The sequence below is a fragment of the Plecotus auritus genome (assembly GCF_963455305.1).
Source record: "Plecotus auritus genome assembly, chromosome: 4".
Taxonomy (NCBI): Eukaryota; Metazoa; Chordata; class Mammalia; order Chiroptera; family Vespertilionidae; genus Plecotus; species Plecotus auritus.
The window spans coordinates 94,716,708-94,742,413 of record NC_137775.1 but is presented as its reverse complement, the minus strand read 5'-3'; the positions used below and the strand labels follow the sequence as shown (position 1 = coordinate 94,742,413).

The 25,706-nt window shown below is 52.2% G+C and overlaps 1 protein-coding gene across 1 annotated transcript in view; it reads left to right on the top strand.

Annotated features, from left to right (window-relative positions):
* Positions 1-10,347, top strand: part of DNAH8 (dynein axonemal heavy chain 8) — a gene marked incomplete at its 3' end in the record, with an annotated part of 280,160 nt that extends 269,813 nt beyond the window's left edge. The window contains exons 88-89 of the mRNA XM_080664997.1: positions 7,282-7,403; positions 10,060-10,347. Coding sequence (XP_080521123.1) covers positions 7,282-7,403; positions 10,060-10,347 — 410 coding nt within the window. The remainder of the gene's footprint in view (positions 1-7,281; positions 7,404-10,059) is intronic.
* Positions 10,348-25,706: the final 15,359 nt, after the last annotated feature.

Genomic DNA, 25,706 nt, shown 5'->3' with positions numbered 1-25,706 from the left:
ACAGCCACTCGGTGCGAGCTCACAGGCAGGGTGCAAGCAGATCAGCCCTTCAGACCACTGTTTAACGTCAGTAATTGATTTCTCAACTTGAATGTATCTCCTGGATTCATAGCCTCGAACCCTGTAGTGAAATAAGTTCTTTCTTCAGTTCAAAACATTTAAGTAAATATTTTAAATTTAAAAAGCACACGCTTAAGTAAAGCACAATGCAATTTACCAAAAGGCCATAGTTGCATCAGAAATATGTATTGTCAAAGCCACTCAGACTATAACGCACTTGAAGTGCTCTGTTGCTGTATGCCCGTTTTTGTGTTCTTACAATGTCATGGCATCTGACATGTCTGGTGTGTCTCCCATCATGTCTCTGCTCATCGCCCCGCAGACCTCCTTCCTCTGAGGGCCACACAGCTGCAAGGATGGGTGTTGGCCCCAAGACCCCGCTGGTGGCTGAGCTCAGGCTGTTGGCGGTGCTGCTCCGTGGCACTGTGGTGACCATGCCCTCTCTCTACACTACACTGACCACGCCCTCTCTCTACACTACACTGACCACCCCCTCTCTCTACACTACACTGACCACGCCCTCTCTCTACACTACACTGACCACGCCCTCTCTACACTACACTGACCACGCCCTCTCTACACTACACTGACCACGCCCTCTCTACACTACACTGACCATGTGATATAGTTATTTTCAAATGTTTAATTCACTCTGGAGCTTGAGGCCATTTGAATGCCAAACTGCACTGGTTTTTCTGTTATTTTCCTCAGTGTCTTGACAGGCCACACCAGCCTGTGGTGGCAGATACCGGCGACAACTTGTCATTCACTGTTAACACAGATCGTGATTTCTGTAGACGGAGTTTGCTGAAGCAAGGAGACAGATAAGCTTGGCCTGTTATCCTGTTCCTATAAAACCACCTCGGCCTCTTGCCGGTGTTTGTCTCCATGGTGGTGCCATCTGCATGCAGCAGTGTCTGAGGGCTTGTCTGGGGGACAGTTATTGGAGCCGGCGTTTGTTGGGTGGGAGAGCACTCCAACAGTTAATGGAGCTTTAGCATTGAAGGGGCTGGGATTTCTTCCAACCTAGTAACAATCTAAGCATGCCCCATGGCTTCCTTCTGCCGAATCCCAGCTGTCCCTAACATCTGAGGGGCTCTGAGTGAATGGACCCCAATCCAAGTGACAGCACTCACCTGCCTGTCCCCAAATTGCAGGACGACAGGGCTGTGACAGCTTAGAAATGCCTCCAGAGTGAATAACAGCCCCTCTTCTTGTCGTTGTGTGTGAGGGGATTTGATGCAGTGGCTTTAGTCACAGCCACATCCTTTATGATTCTAATCTCTGCACATGGTTACCTTCCTCACCACCCACCTGGCTCCTGGGAGCCTGGCCAGCCTCCACCCTGCACTGACCTTCCCACCAACACCACTGCCCTTGACTACACTGGGATGCTGGTTCCAGGAAGTCTCATACCTGGCTTGTCCAGGACCTTCCTTGGTTCTTCTCACCTCCCAGAGGGCTGGTTCTTATCCCATTGGGGGCTCTTCTCAGGCAAGTTCTACCCTTGGCCCAGCCCTTCGTTGATGACCTCAGCCATTCTCATTGGTGCAGCTACGCATCCCTACCCATGACTGACTTGTCTGAAGCCCCAGCCCGAGACTCTAATCCTTCACTTCCGAGTGTCAGCGTAGGACATGCCCTCCCCTGTGGACTCCCCAGCACTACCCTCTGGGCATCTTCCTCCCAAACCAGCCCCGCCAGGATTCTCCTCTGTGGGCCTGTGCATCATCCTTGTCCAGATCACATGAACTCTTGTGAATGGTCCCTCACATCCAACAGCTTGGAAGAAGGACCCAGAAGAGCATAGCATTATGAAGCTGAGAGGGGAGGGGGAGAAATAGTGACAGATGCCCCCAGAGGTCAGGTCAGAGAGGGCCCAAATGGTCAGATGGCTGTCAGCAAGGAGACTGCTGGCAAGAGAGCTCTCAGTGGAGTGGGTGGGAAGGTAGAGGAGCCACAATGCAGGGGAGTGAGGGAGAGACAGAGGGTGAGTGTGGCCAGCATGGAGAATGCTAAGTGGGACCCCAGAGACCCAGATGATAGCAGAAATTTGGCTTGAAAGAGGAGAGGCAAATTGGAGGGGTCGATTTAAAAAGGAAGGATTTTCTTTCTTTTTTTTTTTTTTTTTTGAGCTTATTCAAATATTGGTGAGAAGGGGAAGGAGCCAGGAGAGAGGGAGAGGGTCAGAGAGAGGAACAGGGAGAAAGAGCAAAGAAACCCAAGAGGGTCAAAGATGCAGGAGGGTGGCCCCCCCGTGGACAGATGCAGTCCAGCCAGGCGGAGGGCCCTCGCCTATTGGAACAAAAGGAATGGGGGAATGAGTTGGACGCAGGAGAGTTGGCAGGTTTCGTGGCAAGGAGTTCTATTTGAAGAAGGAGGAGGCGCAACCTCAGGAGGCAGGAAGTGTTGGAGGAGAGACTTGCGGAGGGAGCAGAAGTTTGGGAAAGAGGGCTATGGTGGTGTGAGCATTTGAGGCTGGCGATGGTGAAGCATGGTGGTAGCTGTGTGTTTGCCTCAGGATTGTTAGTAGCCTGGTACAGGTGTAAGAAGGGGGGCATTTGATTCATGCAGGATTGGTGGTGGTGTGGGGGGGGGGGCGGTTGTGCTGGGTAAATGATGAAAAGGATGGGTCCAGACTACTAGTAAATAGGAAAGGAGGTGAAGAAAAGGAAGGAGGAGGTCTTCAGAAATGACGAATTCAAGGAACTAAGGGGTCAAGATGCTGAGAGGGGTGACAAAGAGAGCCAGAGGATGGCAAGATGCTCAGTGCCTGGGGCAGGTGGCATTTGGCAGGGACAGTGAGGGGAGGGGCCTGTGGCCGGAGGGTGTAGCGGTGGAAGCAGGGAGATCCTCCTAAAGAATGAAAAAGGACTAGGATGGCATCTTCAGAGCCAAGCCAGGTTCTAAGAGCAGGAAGAGGGAGAGATGTGCTGTGACGAGGCAGGAAATATTGAAGAGTTTGCGCACCATTGGACCACCCCAGGGGCAGTGGGAAGGTCTGGGAGGGCAGGCACAGTGTGAGGCTGGGTCAAGGTTTCGAAAGGACGCATAAAGCAGCACATGGAAAAGGCGGAGCAGTGCGAGGAGTTGCATTTTGGCAAGTGAGACACGGTGGGCTTAGCCGATCCCACTGGGAGTGTTAGCCTAGCTCTCCAGCTGGTACCCAGGTTCTCCTGGAGCCAACTGTGTCCTGGATGGAGGACACGGCAGAGCACGTGCGTCTCAGGGGATGTGGAGAGAGTGGTGGTACCATTGACAGCCTTCTTAATCTTGTACTTGTCTCATGGGCATTTCTCTTCCTGCTTGTCAGATTTGTTTAAAAAACAAATGTGGGTCAGTGGCCTGTCAACGGCCTCTTGCGCAGATCTTTATTCCGAGCGTGTTCCTCAGCCCTGCCTGCCCGGGAGAATCGCCTGGGAGCTTCAGTCCATACGATTGCCGGGTCCCCTGACCATGGCCTCAGAACCTGTGGAGGGGAGGCCTCTGGAGCCTGTGCAGTTAACTTTCTTAAAAGCTCCACTGCTCCACAGGAGCAGAACCTCGGCCTGGGCCTCTGTCTCCCAGTCATGTGGTTGGTCCATCAGCAGCGCATCCTGGGAGCGGGATAGAAATGCAGAACCTTGAGCCTCACCACGACCTACCTCCTAAGTCAGAGCCTGCGCTGTAATGAGCGCTCCTTCCCCAGGTGAGACCTGTGCCTGGAAACAGGGCTGACGCCGCGTCCCACCTCTGAAGATCCTGGCTTTACTGGTCTGGGCTGTGGCCTGGAAATGGGATTTTAAAGGCTGCTCAGGTATTTCTCATGTTTAGCCAAGTTCAAGATCCCTGCCTTAGAGCATCCAGCAAAGTCAGGAAAGGTGCCCGGGGCGCTTTTATTCACCTGGTGGATCAACCCCGTCTGTGTTTAATGGTTTCTGACCTTTTCTTTAACTTACCAATGAACTCCATGTGCTTCTCATAGGGGGCAAAACTGCCCATCTTAAACTTGTGGCAGGAACATCATTTCTCCTCATTTTCAAAGATGCTACTGGGAGGCATAGCAACCGATAAGACAGGAAATACCGCACAACCTAAGGCCCGTTACATAAGGACTGGTTCATTTATTAAAGGAAAAAAGGTGTTGCCCATATAACCATCATTACTGAGTGCCGATCAACTCCTTATAAAACCGAGAAGCACAATATTCCTGATTAGTTATTTCTGTCGTCCTTTCTAAGACCCTGTGTGAAATGATCCTTAAAGCACTCTATAGCGTTCTTTAAGCCAACTGATTGCACCGTTAAGTGGTGGTAATTGGTTTGCTGAAATGTTATTGTGTGGATTAAGACATGGCAAGTGTTACTTTAGACCTGTCTCCAAAGTGTAATTCCTGTATTTTTTAAAGAACAAGCTTTGACACATGTCTTAAGAAAGCATTGTGCTGTGTAAGTCTTGAAGGGAAACATTTCTGTAAAGCAGCTCGCTCAGACCACACGTGACTCCCACATTTGAATATCAAATCACCCCTTTTCATGTGGGTGGCTACCTCTCAGGGAGAATAGAACATTATTATAATTGAAGAGTTTCCCCAACTTTTTCTTTCTCACTTTAGAGTCAGACATATGAATGTATGAATCACTCTCCACCACTAGTGATTGAAATTTGGTTTGGAATTATTAAAACTAAATTGGTGCCAAGATAAAAGTACTCCTTTTCAAGCTTTTATTTTAGAAAATATATCAATGGTCTTTTCAGGTTTCAGACAACATCAATTTTGTCTCCATTAGACTTGATAGAAGTCTACAAGAAAGTCATTTTTAAATTCAATAATGAACTATTCAGTGGATTCATTATGGTTTGAATTCTACAAGATCATTTTTTTAAAGAAGCCAAATGAAAACTATCAAGAATTGAAAAAAAAATCTCCATGTTCTCTGAGTGGGCCCAGCCCTGGAACAGCCCCTTCTCCCTGACTCTGGGGCCTCAGACACATGTCTTTAACACTTTCCTTTCTAATAGCTCCAGGTAACGTGTATTCTAGATTCCACGCACCACACTGGCAGATGAAGGGGCTTCCTAAGCATCAGAAGGCTCTTCGCTGAAGTCAGCAGGAGGGGAGGGGGTGGGGGAGGAGGCCTCTCCTTAACTGTGCTGTAGTTTGTCTGTGACAATGATGGGAGGAAGTCTTTGTCACAGAAGAGAGAATCCTGCTCCTTCCTCACCTGGCACCTGTGGCATTGTCCTGAGGCCCATATGGAGGGAGGCTAAATTCGCAATTTATTTGGAACTGAAAATGTCATAGGAAAATTCAATTATTAAATTTGTGCAGACCGATGGTTAAGACCGGGATTCACGTCCTGTGCATTGTGACCTTGTACACTCATAGGTCAGCGATGAATTGTAAAATGTCATGAAATCAGGTCAATTGAATTCCCAGTACTCTGCTCAGATACACAGTGTCTAACACAGCACATGGGTGCACGGTTCACACTGAATGATGAAAATGGCATGAAGGGAGAATTGGACTTTAATATTGTGGTCATATGTACACTGACTGGCAAACACGCAAATGTTTGTTTCACTTCTGAAGTGTGGGATCTCCGGTATTTAAAATGGAAATCCACATAATCACGTGCTGACCAAATCACCTCAAATGACCCCACGCATAGAGTAAGAAGTTGCTGCCAGGCAAACTTCACCATGTTTCCCGCCCTTGAAGTTAATTTCTCTTGTCATAAAGTCATCCTTTCTACCAGGCACTCGTGGTTTCCTGAAACTATAGGTTTAGAAGAATCAGTCACTCATGGATTGACCAACTAACTTTTTTGGGGATTAACACAAGGACTCTCCTGAAGCCCCCGATCCTGTTTTAGTGAGCACTCTGATCAATCTTATACGATGCAAATACAACCAAATCATTTGCCTGCTTTAAATATTGGGTGGCTTCCCACCATCCACAAAATCAAGTCCATACTCTGACCCTGAAAAACCCCATCCTCTACCTTTGTTCTGACCTTATCTGCCATTATTGCTTCACCTTTAGCCTAGACCTCCACGCCTTCGCACATACTGTTCCTCCAGCGGGAACTGTCCCATCTGGAAACTGCTGTGTATCTTTCCAGCGTCACCTTCAGTTTCATCTTCTCAATTCTCTTGTGGTTCGCTTTATTCGCCTCTTTGCTCACAGCGACATTGGGTTTTAACTCCTGCCTCCCTCCAGACTGAGCTCCTAGAATGCTGGGCCCGTGGGTGGCTCTTCCTCTTTGCAGTCATCCCACTTGGAGCAGTGCCTGGTACACATGGTGGCCACTCCCCAGAGAGTTAACAAGTGAATGAGCACCTCCCCAAGTTTAGTAACCAGGGAAGAGCTTGGCAATGGGAAAACTTGACCTCTCTCTAAGCCAGGCTAAGGGCCTATGCTTTCTTTCCAACTCCAAGGGATGTTAGCTCTGTGCCTATAAGTATGTCTGCAACTTGACATAGCATGATGGTCAGTATTAACCTGGAGGCCTAAGTGTGATATGTAAGTCACAGGTAAATTCTCATAAGATTCTGAAGTCCATTTTGCAGTTTAGGGTATAGTTGCTAACACCAAATGCTACTCTCCAAGAAAACCTTCTCTTACTGATTTGGATGGCATAGTTTGCAAATATTAAGTTTAAAGAAAGGCTACAATATGCAGAACTATGTATTGTCTTAAAATAACTGTATTATGCATATTAAAGCATGCAGCTTCCCTCCGGCGTGATTGCTTTGTTTGATCAAATTGAAAGTTGGGTTTTCTATTTTGGCATTATGAATAAATGAAATTGTTCCATTATAGCAAATAAAAGCTCGATAATGGTTTGATTCAAGTTTTAATTGGAATGCTGTTCTCAGAATATTTTAGCATTCCAGTCTTAATTCCTAGATATTGTATCTTCAAATAGAGGCTATGAGCTGGGACCAGGTTACCATCCTTATAGGACTTGAGTGGCTGGAATCTCAGGAGAATTTCAAACCAAGACTCTTGTCTGAGGCAGAGAGGAAGCTGTTCTGCTGTGAGCTCACGGGAAATATTGAGCTCATAGCAGGTCCCCATAGAAACAAAACACTAAAAGAAATGTCCCCGGAGGTTTGATCTCAACTCCTCTTGGATGGGCAGCCTTTCAAGACTGATAAGCAAATAGCAATTAGCTCTGCTCCCTTTGTTCCTAAAGTGGGCTGCACAAGCCATCAAAATTCTTTTTCTTTTTTAAGGCTTCCTGACAGCCATGAGGCAAGAAGTGACCCGCGCCCACAAAGGCTGGGCCCTGGACTCGGTGACCATCCACAATGAAGTTCTGCGGCAGACCAAGGAGGAGATTGTGGCACCCCCTGCGGTAGGCGCTCCGGGCAATGACAGGGACAGTGCTAGAGCTGGGGTGGAAGTTCAAGTTCTGCCTAAAGCTGACCTGTGCATGCCTCAGTCAAGTTCGCTGGCTTTGCAGCCAGGGTTTTTCCTCATTTGCAACCAGAACAAGCACTGGGAACCCATTTCTTTATAATTACAGGTTACACTGTGTTTGCAAGGAAGGGGTCTCCAGTTACTGCTGTGGCTGCTTGGGGAATGGGCGAGTGTCAGGGCCCTAGTATGGACAAACAGGACTGGCAGGCCTGAGTGCTGGGCCAGTTCCACCTGCAGGACCCCAGGTGGGGCACAGGGAGGGGCTCGGGGTGAGCAGACACCCTTGGGAGCCACTGTTTGTGTTATTGGAGAAATGCATGGATGGTCTTTCTCTGTTGCTATTGGGAGTGGGGTTCTTGGGGTGCCACTGGAATAAGCATTTCTGGAGGCCCCCACAGGAGGATGGGATGGAGTAGAAAGCTTTATTTGCATGGAATTACATCCTTGAGTTTTCAAAGTCCCGTTTCCCTGAATCTAGTCCTGGAACTAGTGCAAATGAGGATTCAGCAGAGCTAGAAGCCAGCATCCAAAGTTTCCTTTCCATGGTGGAATCAGGTCTGGTTTAGCATTAGGCTGGCTTGATCTGTCATGGGCCTCAGAGCTCTCCCAGCTTCTTTCCATTATGCGATGCGAAGTCCACGTTGTTAGCTATCTGGTCAGCAGCACCTCGTTTCCGGGTACCCGGATCTGCATGAGTTTCCTAGGGCTGTGGTAACGAAGTACCACAAATGGGGAGTGGGGGGACTTAGAACAATAGAAATTTATTCTCTGACAGCCCAGGGGGCCAGGAGCCTGAAACGAAGGGGTTGGCAGGGTTGCTTTCCTGTGAAGGCTGTGAAGGAGAATTCACCCCCCCCCCACCCCACCTCACCTCTCCCACTAGCTTAAGGGGGTCCCACCATCCTTGGCTTCCCTGACCTGTAGCTGCATCACCCGACTCTCTGCCTCCACTGTCAGTGGCATTCTCCCTGTGTGTGTATCGCCGAGTTCCTCTCCTCTCCTTGGAGGAGCACCAGCCAGAAGGAACTTGCCTCCTCCAATTCGAATGACCTTAACTAGTTACATCTGCAAAGAACCTGTTTCCAAGTAGTCACGTTCTAAGGGTCTGGGTGGACATGAATTTTGGGGTGACACTGTTCAATCCACTGCACCTTTAACTACGGCTTTGTAAGGTTCTGAGACGAACAGCAGCCTTGAAGGATGCAGTTTGCTGTCCGATGGTACCTAAGTGGCTGTTGTTCGTGCAGCAACCATCATCCAGCAGCTAATGATGTTCTGATCTCCTGGGCTTGCCCCTGTCAAACCAAGTACCTCAGTTTTAGATTAGAAAAAGGCAGCCCTCGTCCTGTTAGGAAACACTCTGCAATAATCTCCCTGGCTTTATTATCATTATACTTACTCCCCGCACCCAGTCCTCGCTGGAAATGGAAAAAGGGTCACCATCTTCCACATAAATACACTTTATAAGCTGATGTAATCATTGGAGTCTCCTGTGATTCCCTTTAGCCTCTCTTGGCTTGTCTTGCTGGATATGTGTTCTGTGGCTCCCTTGGCCTACAAAGTCAAGTTCAAACCCTTCAGCTTGGTGTCCAGATCCTCCCTGCTCGGGCGCTGACTTATTGTATCACCCCTGGACCTGCTGCCAAATCAAATGATGCAACGTGGACTTGGCATCGCAAAGGGCTGCCCACCCTCCCAACCTCCCTGCAGCATTGCTTTTGCCCGGGATGCCCAGCCTCTCTCATCCCACGTGCAGCCCCCCTTCAAGGATGCATTCCCCACAAAGACCCTGAGCACTCGGCCCACAGTGCCTTTCACCGCACTGGGCCTCGCACTGTGCACTAGGCAGCCCTTTCACACGTGTGTGCGGGAGTTGGTGTTAAACTCTGTGTGTCTTGTCTCCTAATTCAATGGTGGAACTTCAAGGGCAGGTCCTACTGTGTGAAAGAGAGACTTGAGGTGATGGCCAGCCAGTGGTGAACCAACCGTGCCCGCCCTGCCCCTCACACCCAGTCTTGTCCACCTCCCAGCTTGGACAGAGAGAGAGGTCTGACTGTCCTGCTGCAGGGCTTGGTGGCACAGACCTCACTTCCTCCTGGGCCTGAGATGACAGTGGAGCCATCGGTTGGCTTGGCTGGTGCAGGTGGAGGTCCCACATGGTGCCTGGCTCCAAGTCCTGTTCCCTGCTCCCACTCTACCCCTACACCAGCTCAGACCTGGCCTCTGGGGGACTCCGACGGGGCCTCTGGGAGACTCAGATGGGACCCAGATGGGGCCTCTGGGAGACTGTCAGGCCCCTGCAGAGCTGATTCGGTGCTGGCTAAGTCTGTTGTCACAGGCAGGCCACCCGCCACCCAACCCACCGAGAGCAGGAACATTTCTGCAGGGCTCGTGGCCTCGAGGTGGGCTGCAGGGAAATGGGCTCCTACCTCACTATGTGGTGTGCCCAGTGGGCTCTCCCTTCTTTGGGGAGCTCTTTAAGATTGGGGTGTGTCTTCTTGCCAAACGGACAGCCTTTGGTACAGTAATGGGTGCCCACTCACAGCACCTGATTTCTATACTCCCCATCGCCCTCTGCCTGGCTCTTCCAGGAAGGAGTGTATATCTATGGGCTGTACATGGACGGCGCGGCCTGGGACAGACGCAACGGGAAGCTCACAGAGTCCACGCCCAAGGTGCTCTTCACGCAGCTGCCCGTGCTGCACATCTTCGCCATCAACTCCACGGCGCCCAAGGACCCCAAGCTGTACGTGTGCCCCATCTACAAGAAGCCCCGGCGCACCGACCTGACCTTCATCACCGTAGTGTACTTGCGGACTGTGCTGTCCCCAGATCACTGGATCCTGAGGGGAGTGGCCCTCTTGTGTGATGTCAAGTAAGTTCATTCCCACTCGCTGAGAGCACAGCAGCCTCGCCGAAGGCCGCTGCCACTGAGAGTCAGAAACGTGTCTCCTCCCCCTGCTCCCTGCTTGCTTATCTTTCTAAATTAAAAAGTCAATGTTCTCTAACTGCTTATGTATGTATGTTTCCCCCCATATCAACATTCCAAAGGGTAATTCTACAATAATGCTTTTTATTTCAGGCAACCATATTCCATCATAATTACCTTTTAGAACACTCTGGAAGGTTTGAATTTTAAAAATTAAAAGTATTCATTTGTTGCATCCTAAAAGGAGTCTAGTAGATGCAAACTCTTCTTTCTAATAAATTCCACTTTCCCTTCATTAAAATCTACCTATGTCCATGATTTTCGTTTGAGCTTGGCTTTCTGTCGGTGTCTGTGAAATGGGAACGGGGTGGGGAGGGCAGTTCGCTCAGCACCCCTAGGGTCCCAGCTGGGTGCTGTCTATAAGTGCTTTGGAGCTCAGAGAACTCTGTCCTTCGCTCTCCCCTCCTGGCCAGCTCTGTGGAGATAACGGAGCGCACATTTCTAGGCAGCAAACGGAGAAGGAAAACAAACTCCATCAAGTGAAATTATGTTACATGCTTAATGCCTTGAAGACCAAAGTCTTTACAAAGAGAAGCTATTTCTTACTCTGTAGCTAGTCTGAAACTCGGTTTGAACCTTTATTTCCTGCTAAAGGAAGTTGTCAATTTAACAAAACAAATGGGGTCCTCTATTGAATTCTCATGCAGCCTCAGGAAAGTGAAGAAGTGTCTCGCCTGGTCCTCCCACCTGGAACCCTCTCCCCGGACCTCCCCCTCAGAACCCTCTCCCCTCCCCCTGAACTCTCTCTCTTGGTCCTCCCCTGCTCCCCCAGAACCCTCTCTCCTAGTCCTCCCCTCAGAACCTTCTCCCTGGTCCTCCCACCCAGAAACCTCTCCCTGGTCCTCCCTTCAGAACCGTGTCCGTGGTCCTTTCTCAGAAGTCTCTCCCTGGTCCTCCCCCCACCCCAGAACCCTCTCTCTGGTCCTCCCCCCCAGAACCCTCTCCCTGGTCCTCCCCTCAGAACCCTCTCCCTGGTCCTCCCACCCAGAAACCTCTCCCTGGTCCTCCCCTCAGAACCCTCTCCCTGGTCCTCCCCTCCCCGAACCCTCTCCCTGGTCCTCCCCCCAGAAACCTCTCCCTGGTCCTCCCCCCCAGAAACCTCTCCCTGGTCCTCCCCTCAGAACCCTCTCCCTGGTCCTCCCACCCAGAAACCTCTCCCTGGTCCTCCCCTCAGAACCCTCTCCCTGGTCCTCCCCCCCCCGAACCCTCTCCCTGGTCCTCCCCCCAGAACCCTCTCTCTGGTCCTCCCCCCAGAACCCTCTCTCTGGTCCTCCCCTCAGAACCCTCTCCCTGGTCCTCCCCCCAGAACCCTCTCCCTGGTCCTCCCCCCAGAACCCTCTCTCTGGTTCTCCCCCCAGAACCCTCTCCCTGGTCCTCCCCTCAGAACCCTCTCCCTGGTCCTCCCCCCAGAACCCTCTCCCTGGTCCTCCCCTCAGAACTCTCTCTCTGGTCCTCCCACCCGGAACCCTCTCCCTGGTCCTCCCACCCAGAACCCTCTCCCTGGTCCTCCCCCCAGAACCCTCTCCCTGGTCCTCCCCTCAGAACCCTCTCTCTGGTCCTCCCACCCAAAACCCTCTCCCTGGTCCTCCCACCCGGAACCCTCTCCCTGGTCCTCCCACCAGAACCCTCTCCCTGGTCCTCCCACCCGGAACCTTCTCCCTGGTCCTCCCACCAGAACCCTCTCCCTGGTCTTCCCACCAGAACCCTCTCCCTGGTCCTCCCACCCGGAACCCTCTCCCTGGTCCTCCCACCAGAACCCTCTCCCTGGTCCTCCCACCAGAACCCTCTCCCTGGTCCTCCCACCCGGAACCTTCTCCCTGGTCCTCCCACCTGGAACCCTCTCCCTGGTCCTCCCACCCAGAACCCTCTCCCTGGTCCTCCCACCAGAACCCTCTTGCCTGCTCACAGCCAAATTCACAAGCCTCATTTTCTTGTCGGTGCTGAAGGCAGGAAGTGTTGCCCTGATCAGAGATGCAATGACGAACAAAACAAGACGGCAGCGCAGCAGCCCAGGTGAGGTGCCCAGAGACGCCCCAAAGGGAATTCCACCATCGTCGGCCCAGGGTACTTTCCAGCGGTAGGAAGTATAGTATGAAATGCACACTGTAGTGGTGGCTCTGGTGCGCTCCTGGTGTTGATTCAACATCAGAGCCATAGAACTTTCCAGGATGGTGAGTAGCCCCCTGGCCCAGATGTTGGGATGTTTTCTGTGGCCAGCAGGCACACTGAGGGAAGATGGGCCTCTCTGGAAAGATTGTCCTCCTGAATGAAGGCTGGAATTTGGCTAACATGATTGGAGGCAAACTGCATGACCTAACCCCCCAGATGTCGCGGTAAGTTTTCAGAGAACAACATTTAGGTTCAATGTTCTCTAGTAAGTTGAATATCTTATGGAAAATTGGGAAAGAGATGGAAAATGTGTGAGTCTGGCAAGGGCCTATATCGGGCTGTTTAAAGCCACAGGCCATTTCCTGGGAACTTTTTCACTGTTGCTGATTATTTTGCTCTGTGTCAACACCGAGGAGAGAGATGGGTGCCAAAGCCACCTGGGGGTGAGTACCTGGCACCCAAGATGGGCCTCAAAATGGTCTTCTTTATGGTGGGCACTTCTCAGCCATCCCTAGTTTTTGGACCAGGGAGAGGGTTCTGAGGGGAGGACTAGGAGAGAGGGTTCTGGGGGGCGGGGGGAGGACCAAGAGAGAGAGTTCAGGGGGGTGGGGAGAGGGTTTTGAGGGGGAGGTCCAGGGAGAGGGTTCCATTCTTTTTTCTTTCGCTAGCCCATTAAATGGTTTTCTTAGACATTTTGAGCCATTGAACTTCCATAAACCCATAACCATTTTCTCAGCAAAAATTGTTCCTTTTTACTAATTATATAATTTGCCACACATGGGAGGGAGACCTGGTGAGCATAACAGAGCAAAGAATTGGGACAAGGTGGTTAAGCCAATGAAGCGGGGAGAGACAGTCATATTTTTCCTCCTTGGAATCAATCCACATAGTCTCATTTTGGTCTCTGCAAAATGAACAATGAGACTTAAAATGTTATTTTAGTTCTAACTCTGCATAAAAATAAGACCAGAAGAGAAGTGTAAAGATACATCTTCCAAAAAGGATTGGTCTTGTGGTGATGCGGCGTGAGCAAGCCCCACTCTGCTGTCCAGACCTGTGCTGTGGGTGGGACTGAAGGCCATGGGTGGACAAGAATGGTCAAAGAAAGTCAGGGACGAGGGATGAACTCAAAGAACGGTAACATTTAGCTCAGCTGGCATGGCCAGTGGTTGAGCATCGACTTACAAAGCAGAAGGTCACGGTTCAATTCCTGGTCAGGGCCCATGCCTGGGTTGTGGGCTCGATCCCCAGTAGGGGGTGTGCAGGAGGCAACCAATCAATGATTCTCTTTCATCACTGATGTTTCTATCTCCCTGTCCCTCTCTCTTCTTTCTGAAATCAATAAAAATATATTTTTAAAAAAAGAAGAACAGTAACCTTTCAGTAGATGGCGCCAAGCAGGTACCAAGGTAGTAGATGGATAGAGATGGAAGAGAACAGCATGAGGAAGAGAATGGCATAACATTGGGAAACTGCATGGAACATCCAGAGAGAGGCCGGGCCATGTAGTCCCCTTCTCAAGAGCCTTCAATGAGTTTCCATCCCGAAGCCTCTTGTGAGTAGCCGAAGTCAAAGTTCCTGCCATGGCCAGCCTCCAGGCACTCTGCATGGCTTCTGCTATAGGACTATTTGGTGTTCCATGAACATCTCACGTTGCTCCCTTATCAAGGGAGACTTTCCCATATAGAACAACTGACCTCTCACACACGGCTGGACGCAATGTAAAACGTCACAGCTGTTTTGGAAAGCAGGTGGGCAGTTTCTTCAAGTAAAATATCCAGGTAGCATACGACCCAGGCATTTCACTCCTAGACTTTTACCCAAGGGAAATAAAGGCAGATGTCCATACAAAGACGTACATATGAATGTTCATAGAAACTTTATTTGTAACAGCCAACAATTGGAAGCAACCCAAATGCCCACCATGGGTGAATGGATAAACAAACTATGGAACAGCCATTCTGTAGAATCAGCAACAAAAGTACAATACCAGATACACACGGTAACACGCTCATCTCAAAATAACTATGCTGAGTGAAAGGAGATGAAAAGAAAGGGCATTTGTATGGTTCCATCTATATATATAAAAGCCTAAGTGACCATTACGACCAGTCCACCGAACGACCGGTTGACCGATTGCTATGATGATGCACTGACCACCAGGGGACAGACGCCCAATGCAGGAGCTACCCCCTGGTGGTCAGTGTGCTCCCACAGCCAACCTCCTGTGGTCCCTTCCCCCCACCAGCTGGTCCCAATTGGCCCCAATTGCTGGCCAGGCCGAGGGACCCCACCCATGCACAAATTTGTGCACCAGGCCTCTAGTTTATACATAACATTCTATTAAATGCAAGCTAACCTACAGTGGCAAAGCAGATTAGCAGTTGCCTGGGCTGGGAGGGGCTGGTGGGGGGTGGCATGGGAAAAGAATTTCGAAAGGGCAGGAGGAAACTAGAGGTGATAGACGTGTTCATTCTCTTGGTTGTGGTGAAGGTTTCACAAGGGTCAAAATGTGCTGTTTACTGTACTCAGTTGTACCTCGATAAGGCTGTAAAGGAAAGTCCTCTCTGTGCCACCCAGTTCTTTCTCGGCCCTCTGTGAGGACTTCCACAACCCTCACGACTCCCCCAGGTAGGATTTATTGCTCCTGCTGCATTTTGGTTGCAACCGAATTTAACCATTTCAATCCTAGGAATCAATAACATCTATCTGTCTCCTCACTCGATACCAAGTTTCTTGAAAGCCGAGCCTGGCCTTCGGCACCCCAGTAAGTGCTGATTGAATGGAACAGTGAACATACCCCGATTTGAGTGGTAAATGTAGGCCAGTGATGGGGAGGGAGGGGTTTTCAGGTGGGCCATGTTGGGAGGGTCTAGAGCACGGGGGTGGGGGGAAGGGCCAGGGATTGAGGATGGCTCAGGGCAGCTGCAGGAGTGGGAGTGAGAGGCCAATTAGGAGGCAGTTGCTCTGGATCAAACAAGAGGAAGTGAGGCTGGAACTAGAGAGAAGACAATTTGCTTGGAAGTAAAGCAAGTCATTTGAAAGACTTCATGGAGGTAAAATTTGGGAATTCAGAAATCAAGCAGGAAGGATTGAAAGATAAAGCAGTTTATAGCCTGGAAAGTCTGGTTGGATGTTTCTTCTGTCATTACATTTGGGAAAGAGCCATTTTCCTAGCCATGTGCTTATACATAACTGCCAGCTCCCTGAAGAGAGACTCAAACAGCTGTGTGTTTGCTTTTGCTCATGATGAAGTCTGTGGAGTAATAATACAGCGTTACCAAATGCCAGGCACTGGTCTATGCAACTGACCTGAATTAGCCTATGTAACCCTTATACTAACCCTATCATGTCTGGTCATTTTCATTCTACAAATGAGGAAACCGAGGCCCGGGAAAGCTAAATAACTCATCCAAGGTGTCACAACCAGTGAGTGACAGCTGGGATTTGCACCCAGGCTGAGTGACTCCGGTTCGTGCTCTGGTGAACTTCGCAGGGCAGCCTAGATTTTAGTTTTAAAGCCAGAGGCTCTTGCATAAACCTCTAAAATTCAAAATCATGCACAGAAAATAGTGCATCTATGTTTCCCTGACTTGCTGGTTTGAACAGCTGTGATTATCTGGGTGGAAAGGATAACATGCATAGAAGAGAGACTGCCAGGCAGGTATCAGCATTTGCATGTGTGTAAACAAATGCGCATTTAAAATTCGGGAACTTTTAAGGGAATGAGTAGGCTCACTTAGCATGCTCTTCCTGGGCTGTTTCTGGGCTTTCTGGACCCTTCAAGACCAGCAGGTGCATTGCTGATTGGCAGCAGCTGGAGAAATTATCTCTAGAAGCCCAGGGTCTGGTCCTGGGACACAGAACCCCTGCTGGGTGGCTTCCTTGTCCTCGTGCAAAAAAAAAGAAAATGTAACTAAGATGTTATTTTAAAGAACACAATTCAGCAAAGGATGAAAGAGAGCCAAAAGTGAAAAAACAATTCACTAACCTAAGTAAAAAAAAAGTAGGGAACTATGGAGAGACTTTCCATTTAAAAAAGCCAAAAAGCCACTCACAATTAAAGTAACTCAACGACTTATTCCTAGGTGTCTAATGGAATCTTTGGTGACTTTTTAGGGCTTAAAAATGATCCTGCTTTAGATATAAAAAGATGTCACATGACAATACTCTGGGAAGAGTTGTTAGGACATACAGTCCTACCTCGGAGATGTTGCGGGTATGGTTCCACACCACTGCAATAAAGCAAATACTGCAATAAAGTGAATCACACAATTTTTTTGGTTTCCTTGTGCATATAAAAGTTATATTTTTACTGTAGTCTAAGTATAAATGGCATCATGCCTAAAAATGTACAAACCTTAATGTGAAAATGCTTTCTTGCTAAAACATGCTAACCATCGTCTGAGCCCTCAGTGAGTGGTAATCCTTTTGCCGGTGGAGGGTCGTTCTTACCTTCAATTTGTCAAACACGCAATATCTTCGAGGCGCAATAAAGCGATGCGCAATAAAACGAGGTATGCCTGTATAGCATAAAGCCAGAAACATGCCTAGTATTGAATGGATAATGATTCCGCCCTCCGCTACCCAGGGCTGGATAGACACTGGCTTGTGAGCCTTTTCTATATTTGATATAAATTGTCTACCCCTTCAAACCACTAAAAATTTTGCCCTGCTACCTGTCTTAGGTCAGATTCTCTAGACACTGACCTACTCGGCTGGAGATTTGTGTGCAGAGCTCTAGGGGACACCACCCGTGGGGGAGGGAAGGAGGCAGGACTGGGCGGAGGGAGAAGCTGGGTGCGATGCAGCCACAGCAAAGGCCTCAGACACTGCCCTCCCCAAGTGGTGGGGCGAGCCTGGCCCTGAGGGAGGTCCCACGTGGGGCTGCCGGCCCATGGCGGTGGATACTCCGAGCAGCCGGGGAGGAGAGCCGGGCGGAGGGAGACCTGGGCAGCACGTCCATGGCTGTGCCTTTCTTCCCCCACACTTTCCCTGCTCCCCTCTCTCCCCCTCTCTCTGCCTCCTTTGATCTGGAAACAAATCCCGAACATGCTTTCCCTTGCTCCCTCTCTGTGGTCTCCTCGGATCTCCATGGGCGCAGCCAGATACTTCTCACATCTGCATGTCCCTGAAATGAGGAGTTCTGGAGCCCCTGAAGTGGTGGGGACCGAGGGAGGTGATACCCGGTTGAGTGGAGCAACAGGACAGATTGGGAAAACACCCCCAAACACAAAGACAGCTGAGCTCTGAAAGCATCTATTCTTACTTGCTCTTTTTCTCAGAGCCGTGGAGTCCCTGAGAAGTTCAGGAGGACAGAACTGTATTTTGCCTTGGAAGATGTCTTTGTACCTTGAGCACATGGGAGAAAATTTGTCAGTTCCCTTGCTTCTCTCTTCCAGCATCTGGCTTTGACTGCAAACGGCAGCATAATCTTTGAACACTCAACCCCTGATTGCCATACCTCTGAGGTGAGCGTAAGTACTTCGGAGTAATGCTCAAGAACTGACAGTGCTCTTCGTCTGAAACCCCTGCCTTAGAAGCTGTGGGTTTAGCGCTTGCGCTCACCTGTCCCATCTCCCGGGAGCCAGGGGGGAGGGGCCGCAGTGCTTCCACCCTCCAGGGCTTGCCAAGTCGCCTGCCTCCGTGGGACTGTGGCAGGGTGACAGCTGTTTCTTTACAGACAGTTGGAGCGGCACAGGTGTCCCCGGGGAGGAGCAGAAGTCCGCTTCCTCCACACAGGGGCTGGCGGCAGCCCCCCAGTTGCTTCTTGGTCCGGAGCTGGCTGACTCAGGACGCCCTCCTCTCTGTCTCTGGGAGCAGGGACTCCGTGCCTGAGCCTCCGATCTCCTGGCTCCCTCGCAGCTTCCTCAACATGGGTTATGTATGGGGGGATCTTTCCCAGTCTCCCCCTGACAGGTTCAGGGCTATTTCTGTCACTGGAGCCTCCTCAGACATGTGATTGGGGATTTCAACCTGTGACTGAGGGCGAAAGGACACCCATCTGTCCTGTGTGGTTTCCACGTATCCCTTCCTGATTATGCAAACCCTTCCCCTTTTACTGTTCCTCTTCTGCTGTCCCCCAGAGGACACTGGCGCCCATCACAAGAACCTGAGGGAGAGGCTGCCTGCCTGACAAATAGAAAACCTCTCTCTCCCCCTCCCTCCCTCTCTCTTTCTCTGTCTCTCTGTCGCTCTCTCTCTATCTCTGTCTCTCTCTTTTCCCTCCCTTCCTCCCTCCCTCCCTCCCTCCCTCCCTCCCTCCCTCCCTTCCTCCCTCCCTCCCTCCCTCCCCAGAGCGGAGAACCAACTGCTTGGCATCAGCGAGACCACGTCAGAAGCTTTGTCTTTTATGTGTCATCTCCTCTCCTGGGGAAAGGAGCCACTTTTAGTTTTTTTCCATGTTTACGCAATTTTTCTGGAGAGCAGATTTGCTCTTTCTGCCTGGTCTGCTTTCTCCAGAAGCCCAAGCCAGTCCTCCGTGGCCAGCAGTCACTGTGGTGTCCCCTAGCAGGTCCCAGGGCCCTGGCCGTGGGACCCCGGGCTGTGGGACAGGTGGTCCAGGGGGTGAGCAGATGAGTCCTGCCCTTGCCTCTCATGCCCACCTGCCCTCCGGGGGCAGACCCCGCAGGAGGAAGGTCCCGCTCACACTTCCCTTGTGCACAGGACTCGCTCCGGAGCCACGCCAGGGGTGGCAGGTGGTCACTGGGAATGGGCAGCATCCCGGGCCGAGGGCACCGTGGCCGGCGCCAGCTGGGACACTTCTCCACGCTCTTCTCCCATCCCAGAAGAGGGCATGGTGGGAAGGGGCCAGGGTGCCGCCCCCTTTCTCCTCACATCCTTCTTGTAGTCCCAGAAAAGCCAGGAGCCAGCCTGTCCCCAAAACCTGTGTGAGCAGGTTTCCTCTCTTGTGGAGAAGGCTGCGCTCCCTCAGAGCTGTCGATGAGAGCTGCCTTCGCCGCCAGCATCTCTGCGGGGAGTTCCAGCACAGCTGACAGGCGTGCGGACACCTGCCACATGCAGTGCGGGAGGAACGGCGGCTCCCCACTCCTTCCTGTCTAGGGCAGTGCGTGCTGCGTCCCTGCGCCGATTTATGTATTAATTTGTCACTCAGTGCCTAATATTTAGCACTGCGATAAAAACAAATAAGCCAATCCTATGAGAAATTGATTTCCCTTCCACATCTGTTCACATAAACATAAATCTAAAGTTTCGTTATTTTAAAGGCCTCCAATGCAAATATAATCTCAAATTGCTAGGCTTTGAAGTTGGGCTTCTCTGTCAAGAGATGATTATGGACCCATTCCCTGGAGCTCGGCCACGCGCATCTTCTGCCTCCAGGCCCCCGTCACATTGATTACCGCTTGAGGTTCTTTCCAACTCGTTGCTACGTGAGATGAGGGTGTGGGATGCCAGAGGAGGCCTACCCTTGGGCACGTGCCATCGGAGGGCACCCACTGCACACAGTGGGGGGCAGGGCGGTCACTGCGTTAAGATGCCCTGGCGCAGGGGCGCAGAGGAGGGAGCTGGCTTTTCTGAGGGAGGATGGCGCAAGACCCTTGGAGGAAGTCGAATTTAGGCTGAGCGGGGAAGGACGGATGGATTTGACCAAAGGAAACAGGGAAGAAGAGCATGCTAGGGGGAAGGCACAGCCAGAGCAAGGACAGATGTGGACGGCAGCCCAGTTTAAACCACAACACGTCTGTGTTGGCTGCGGGGGACTGTGGGGAGAGATGGGAGGGAAGCCTGCCACCTGGGGAGTCAAGAGTGATGTGGGTGGGACCGGGGTGGTTCCTTATATCTAAGTGGCGCGTTGTAGTTTCCAAAGCGTGTGCACTGCATTATCTCATTTGACCTTCACCACAAGCCTGTAAGCAGGCCAAAGCAGAGGTCAATAGACGGATGAAGAAGCCGAGACCGGAGAGCTGAGCCAGTCCGCTTCAGGGGACGAAGGAAAACAGAGGAAGACCCAGGGTGAGAGCCCAGGCCTTCCCCAGCCCTGGACAGGCCGCCCCCTGCGCAGGTGGGAGCAGGGAGCCTGCACCAGCATGTGCTCCTCAGCACCTGTCCGGAGGTTTTGTTGGCTGGTTTGCTTTCAGGTTTAATTCACTGAGTTTCCTTTTCTTTCTTTTTTTAAAATATATTTTTATTGATTTCAAAGAGGAAGGGAGAGGGAGAGAGAGATAGAAATATCAATGATGAGGGAATCATTGATCAGCTGCCTCCTGCGCACTCCACACTGGGGATCGAACCCGCAACCCGGGCATGAGCCCTGACTGGAACCAAACCCTGACCTCAATCAAACCCTGACCTCCAGGTTCATAGGTCGACACTCAATCATTGAGCCATACCAGCTGGACTCACCATGTTTTATTATGCAAAAGCACCATAAAGTGGCCACCCCTGGATACTCTGGTGGGGGTCGGTGAATTCCTGGTGGGAGACTTTCCAGAGTTGTGGGTCTTGGACATGACACTGAAGTGGCCTCGGCAAAGCTGACAGAGCGGGCCCAGGCCTGTGGTCCGCAGCGGCCTCCTGGGCCGGGGACCGAGACAACACCGGGGCAGCGCAGTGGCCGCGTGCATAGCTGGTCCTCCCGGCGTCCCGCTGCTCCAGGAGATGGAAAGCATGGCCAGGGTGAAGGCCACCAGACAGCAATGGTACCTCCTCGGGCCACATGACACCCACACTGACATGAACGCTGTCGTCCCCAATGGCTGCAATTACCTGGAACCTGGCCTGCTGGCCAGCCTAGGTCTGCGTTTGCACGAGCATGATCTTCACAACCTGGTGTTTGAGGGGCACCCCCAGAAGGAAGTCAGTGATCTCCAACTCCCCGATGCACAGAGAAAGAAGACTGACTTTCAGGGGTTCAATCATCGTGTCCTGGGGCTGGCAGCCTGGCTTGATGACAAGGACCCCTCCTTGTCCTCAGTTTACTGATGTGAATTTCAAGGGCTGAGCCCTGGAGCTGACCTCCACCTAGAGCCCAGCCTGCCGGTGCCGCCAAAGCCCCACGGCCTCTCAGTCCCGGACGCCTGGGCCTCCCGGCCTCCCAAAGCCCCCGGGTCATCCGCTGTCCTCGTGGAGAGGTGTTTGTTCACTTTCCTACAGAAAACTGCCGTGCTTGGAATTAATCCTGTGCGCGCACACCCGCGGAGCTCCTCTGAGAGCGCCGGGGTGGCCGGGGACTGGGCTGCTGAGCCATTAGGTGCTGAGCAGCTTCATCAGCTTTGTTTGCCATCCCGTTTGGCAAATGAGCCAGAAACCGGAGCGTGGCTGAGTGCATTAGGAACCAGGGCTTTCGGGAGGGGAGGAACTGGTCGTGACCTGGCCTGGGGAGGGGAAAGCTTGTAATGGATGGGTCCTTGGGAAATGTCACCCGCCGGGCGAATCGAGAGGTCAGAACACAACCACAGAGAGGACTCCCACTTCCCCTAAGGCCGGTCTCCAATTCTGAAGCATGACACTGTCACACGTCAGACAGGATTGAGGAATGGCCAGAGATGGCTGGAAACTTCTGGGCCGTGAGCCTGTGGAGGTGGAGGAGACATCTGCAGGGTCCGTCCTGATGGCTGTGGCCGCTTCAGCCCGGCTCCTGGTGGGACCTGTGAGGCCTGGGGGCCGGGATGCCTGCCGAGCCCACACTCAGACAACCAAGGCGATGGTGCAGGTTAATGGGCAGGGGCGGCCTGGAACTTTCTGACTGTCTGTTTGGCGTTGGTTTCCTATGATTCAGGAGAAGGGAGTGGGTGGGCTCTCACATTCCCTTTATGCAGAACTGAGGGGGTGACCTGGTCCAGTCAGAGTGTCTAGCTCCCGGAGGAGGGTCAGGCTGTTGCTGGTCCGCCCGCCCTGCCTGCTGGTTGCTCCTTGCCATGGGGGACTCTGAGGAGGCTCTGCAGTGACCTTGACACAGCCCTGGAGGTGGCCCTCGCTCCTGAGAGCAGTGGCAGCGTCCCCCCACACTCCGGCCCCGTCTCCTCCCAGGCCTGGGAAGCCTGGGCGGGCTGGGCTGTGCGAGGGGAGCAGCTGGGACAGCTTCCCAGGAGGAGGCTGCCTGCCGTGGCGGTTAGCTGTCAGTCCGATGACCCCTCTCATGTTAGACTCAGGCTGGCGTTGGTTTCCAATCTCATTTTGGTCACAGCGGCTTTGTGAAAGTGCACAGCGAGAAGCCAGTGTGATGCACCCTTTTCATCAGATGTCCAGGCGCGTGAGGTTTGGCACAGTTTCTCTTTTCCTGCAGAGCTGTAACTCTGAGAAGGGACAATGTGGGTCTGCCGTAACCACTCCCTCCCCAGCCCGCTCCTCTCCAGAGGCAAAGGCTGCCAGGTGGGGCAGCCAGGAGGACCGTAGGGAGAGCCATGTGAGTAAGAAGGAAGGGTCTGCCCTCCAGACCCAGGAGCCATGCCCCACAGACCCCGAGCCCCTTCCTACACTGTCATTCACTGTCAGAGGAGAGGGGATCATGGGAGGAGTCGGGCCCAGGAAGGGGCCCTGTTCACCTCATGGCAGCTACAAAGAGGGGACCATCAGAAGCTCTCTCCTTGGATGGACTAGCCCTGCCCCCTGACAGACGCAGGGGCGTCGCCAGCTGCGTTTGTGAGGGGAGCTAGCTGCCGTGACAAACAGCTCCCAAATCTCGGCAGCTCAACACGATGAATTACAGGAACCTGCCCCATGTGGTCGGTCATTCAGGACCCAGGCTCCTCTGTCTTGTGGTTCCAGAGTCCCTGGGGGCCTCGGAGGTGTCCACGGGAGCCTTAGGGGGCCTTCGGTGTCCAGCTGGAAGATGGAAAGGAGAGGGTGTAGAGGACTGTGTGTGAGGCTTCCTGGGCCCAGCTTGGGAACCTCTGTCAATTTCCTACACGTTCCATTGGTCACTAAGCATCAAGGGAGCCTGGGAGATGTGGTCTGGGTGTGTTAGGGGTTGAGTTGTATCTTTTACTTTTCTTAAAATTAGTTTCAGAGAGGAAGGGAGAGGGAGAGAGAGATAGAAGCATCAATAATGAGAGAGAATCATTGATTGGCTGCCTCCTGCACACCTCTCTACTAGGGATCAAGCCAGCAACTTGGGCATGTGCCCTGACCAGGAATCGAACCATGACCTCCTGGTTCATAGGTCAACGCTCAACCACTGAGCCAGGCCGGCCGGGCCCAAAAAGATATCTTGAAGTCCAAACTCCCAGTAACTTAGAATGTGACCTTGTTTGGAAACAGGGTCTCTATAGAAGTAATTGAATTAAAATGAGGTCATTAGGGTGGGCCCTAATCCCAAATGACTGGCACCCTTATCCAAAAGGGAGAGTTGGACACAGAAGGACATGCAGAGGGCAGACATGTGAAGACAGAGGTCAGTTAGCGAGGAGTTAGAGGGCAGCCATGAGCCCAGGAACCCCAGAGGCCAGAGCTGGGAGAGGGGCTGGGACAGACCATGCACGGCCTTGGTCTCGCAAGGAGCCAGCCTGCTGACACCCTGATTTCCGGCTTCTGGCTCCCAGAGCTGAGACGATGCATGTCCCTGTTTGTCACCTGGCTTGAGGTACTTCGTCACAGCAGCCCCAGGAAACCAGCCGCACAGCTGTGTGTCAGCCTGTGGGAGCGTTCAGCCAGCTCAGCCACACAGTCTTCCTGTCAAAGGAAGAGAGGAGGCAGCTCTTAGGCCCCTCCTGGTGCCTCCCTGGTTCTGCACGCTTGCAACTCTGCCCCCGGGTTTTCTCTCACCTTAAAATGAGGTCTCCTACGTGGAGAAGGGAGAGGGACTTTGCTCTTTTCACCTTAAAGTTTTTCTCTTCCTTGGTCCAGAGGGCCAAACCCTGCCTACTCCTCGCTCACTGACCTCAAGCACATCCCTGACTCTGCGGGACTTGGTTTCCCTCTCTGTGAAGTGGAAGCAGTCCCCTCCTCTCAACAGAGGAGCCAGGCATGAAAGGGATGCGTGACACTTTGGAAATATGGCGGCTGCATTCACCTGAGACAGAAGTAATCAGTGTAGCTCGAGGCTGTAAATCCTCCCCAGCTGGCTGCCCAGAGCTGGACCGGACCCAGCACCTGGGAAACGGGGCTGGACAGCGAGCGGCACAGTGACGGTGGTACCACATAGGAAGGGCCTCTTTGGTCCAGCCAGCCTCCTCCCTCCCCCAGCGCCGGGCTGGGCTGTAGCCACCTGGGTGGGAAGGGATGCACTGAGCCAGCCCCTGGCCCTGCTGAGACCTGGGGCAGCTGGTGCAATCACAGCTGGGGAGACGGAGGGCCGGGATGACAGTGGTGTGGGCGCTGCCATTTACTGAGGGCTGCTGTGTGCCAGGCTCTGGGGGTTACATCTAGGCTCTCTTGGGCCATTTGAAACCCTCTGGGATCCAGGCTTTGTGCTTCAGGATCCTCAGAACAATGGAGATTAAATGATGCCACTTCACAACCCAGAAGCTCTGGGTCAGGGGCAAAGGGCGGATCAGAGTGGAGAAGCAGCAGTCTGAGGGTGAAGCCTGTGCCTAGAGGGCCATCCTCCATAGACACACAGCTGGCCCCCGGAGTTGCTGGCAGCCTGGTTCTCCTGGCACAAGGCAGTTTCCGGGCCCACTCCTGGGCCTCTGCCATCACCCAGCAGCAGGTCTTCTGGTTCTAGGGGTGACAACTGGGGTGGTTGGGGCGGGGGCTGGTGAGCATTAATGAAGCAACACTCACGTGGCTCCTAGGACAGTGCCTGGCTGAAGGCAGGGGCTCAGTAAATGTGACCTTTCTTATTACCCCAGTTCACAGATGGTCAGACTGAGGCTCAGAGATGTTCAGTGAGCAAATGAAGTGGATTTGAACCCAAGACTGATGTGTGTAAGTGTGTGTGTGTGTTCCCATATGTGTTTATATTCAGCTAAAAGATGTTGGCTCTTTCCCCATCTAGTCTCCCAGAAGAGGGATGTGATCTTCACTTTCAGAAAATAAACACATTCAAAAGAACTTGGAGCTTGGAAAGGAACCCAAGCTATATGGTCAAGAGACACCGGTCTCCCCCTTCCCCTCCCCTTTCTTCTCCCCGCCTCGCCCTCTGCCTCTGTTCTCTCCACCTCCCCTCTCCCTCCCTCTCTATCTTCCCTGAGTGAAAGGTTCTGTCCCCCACCCACTGGCCAGGTCTCCCTACTGAGG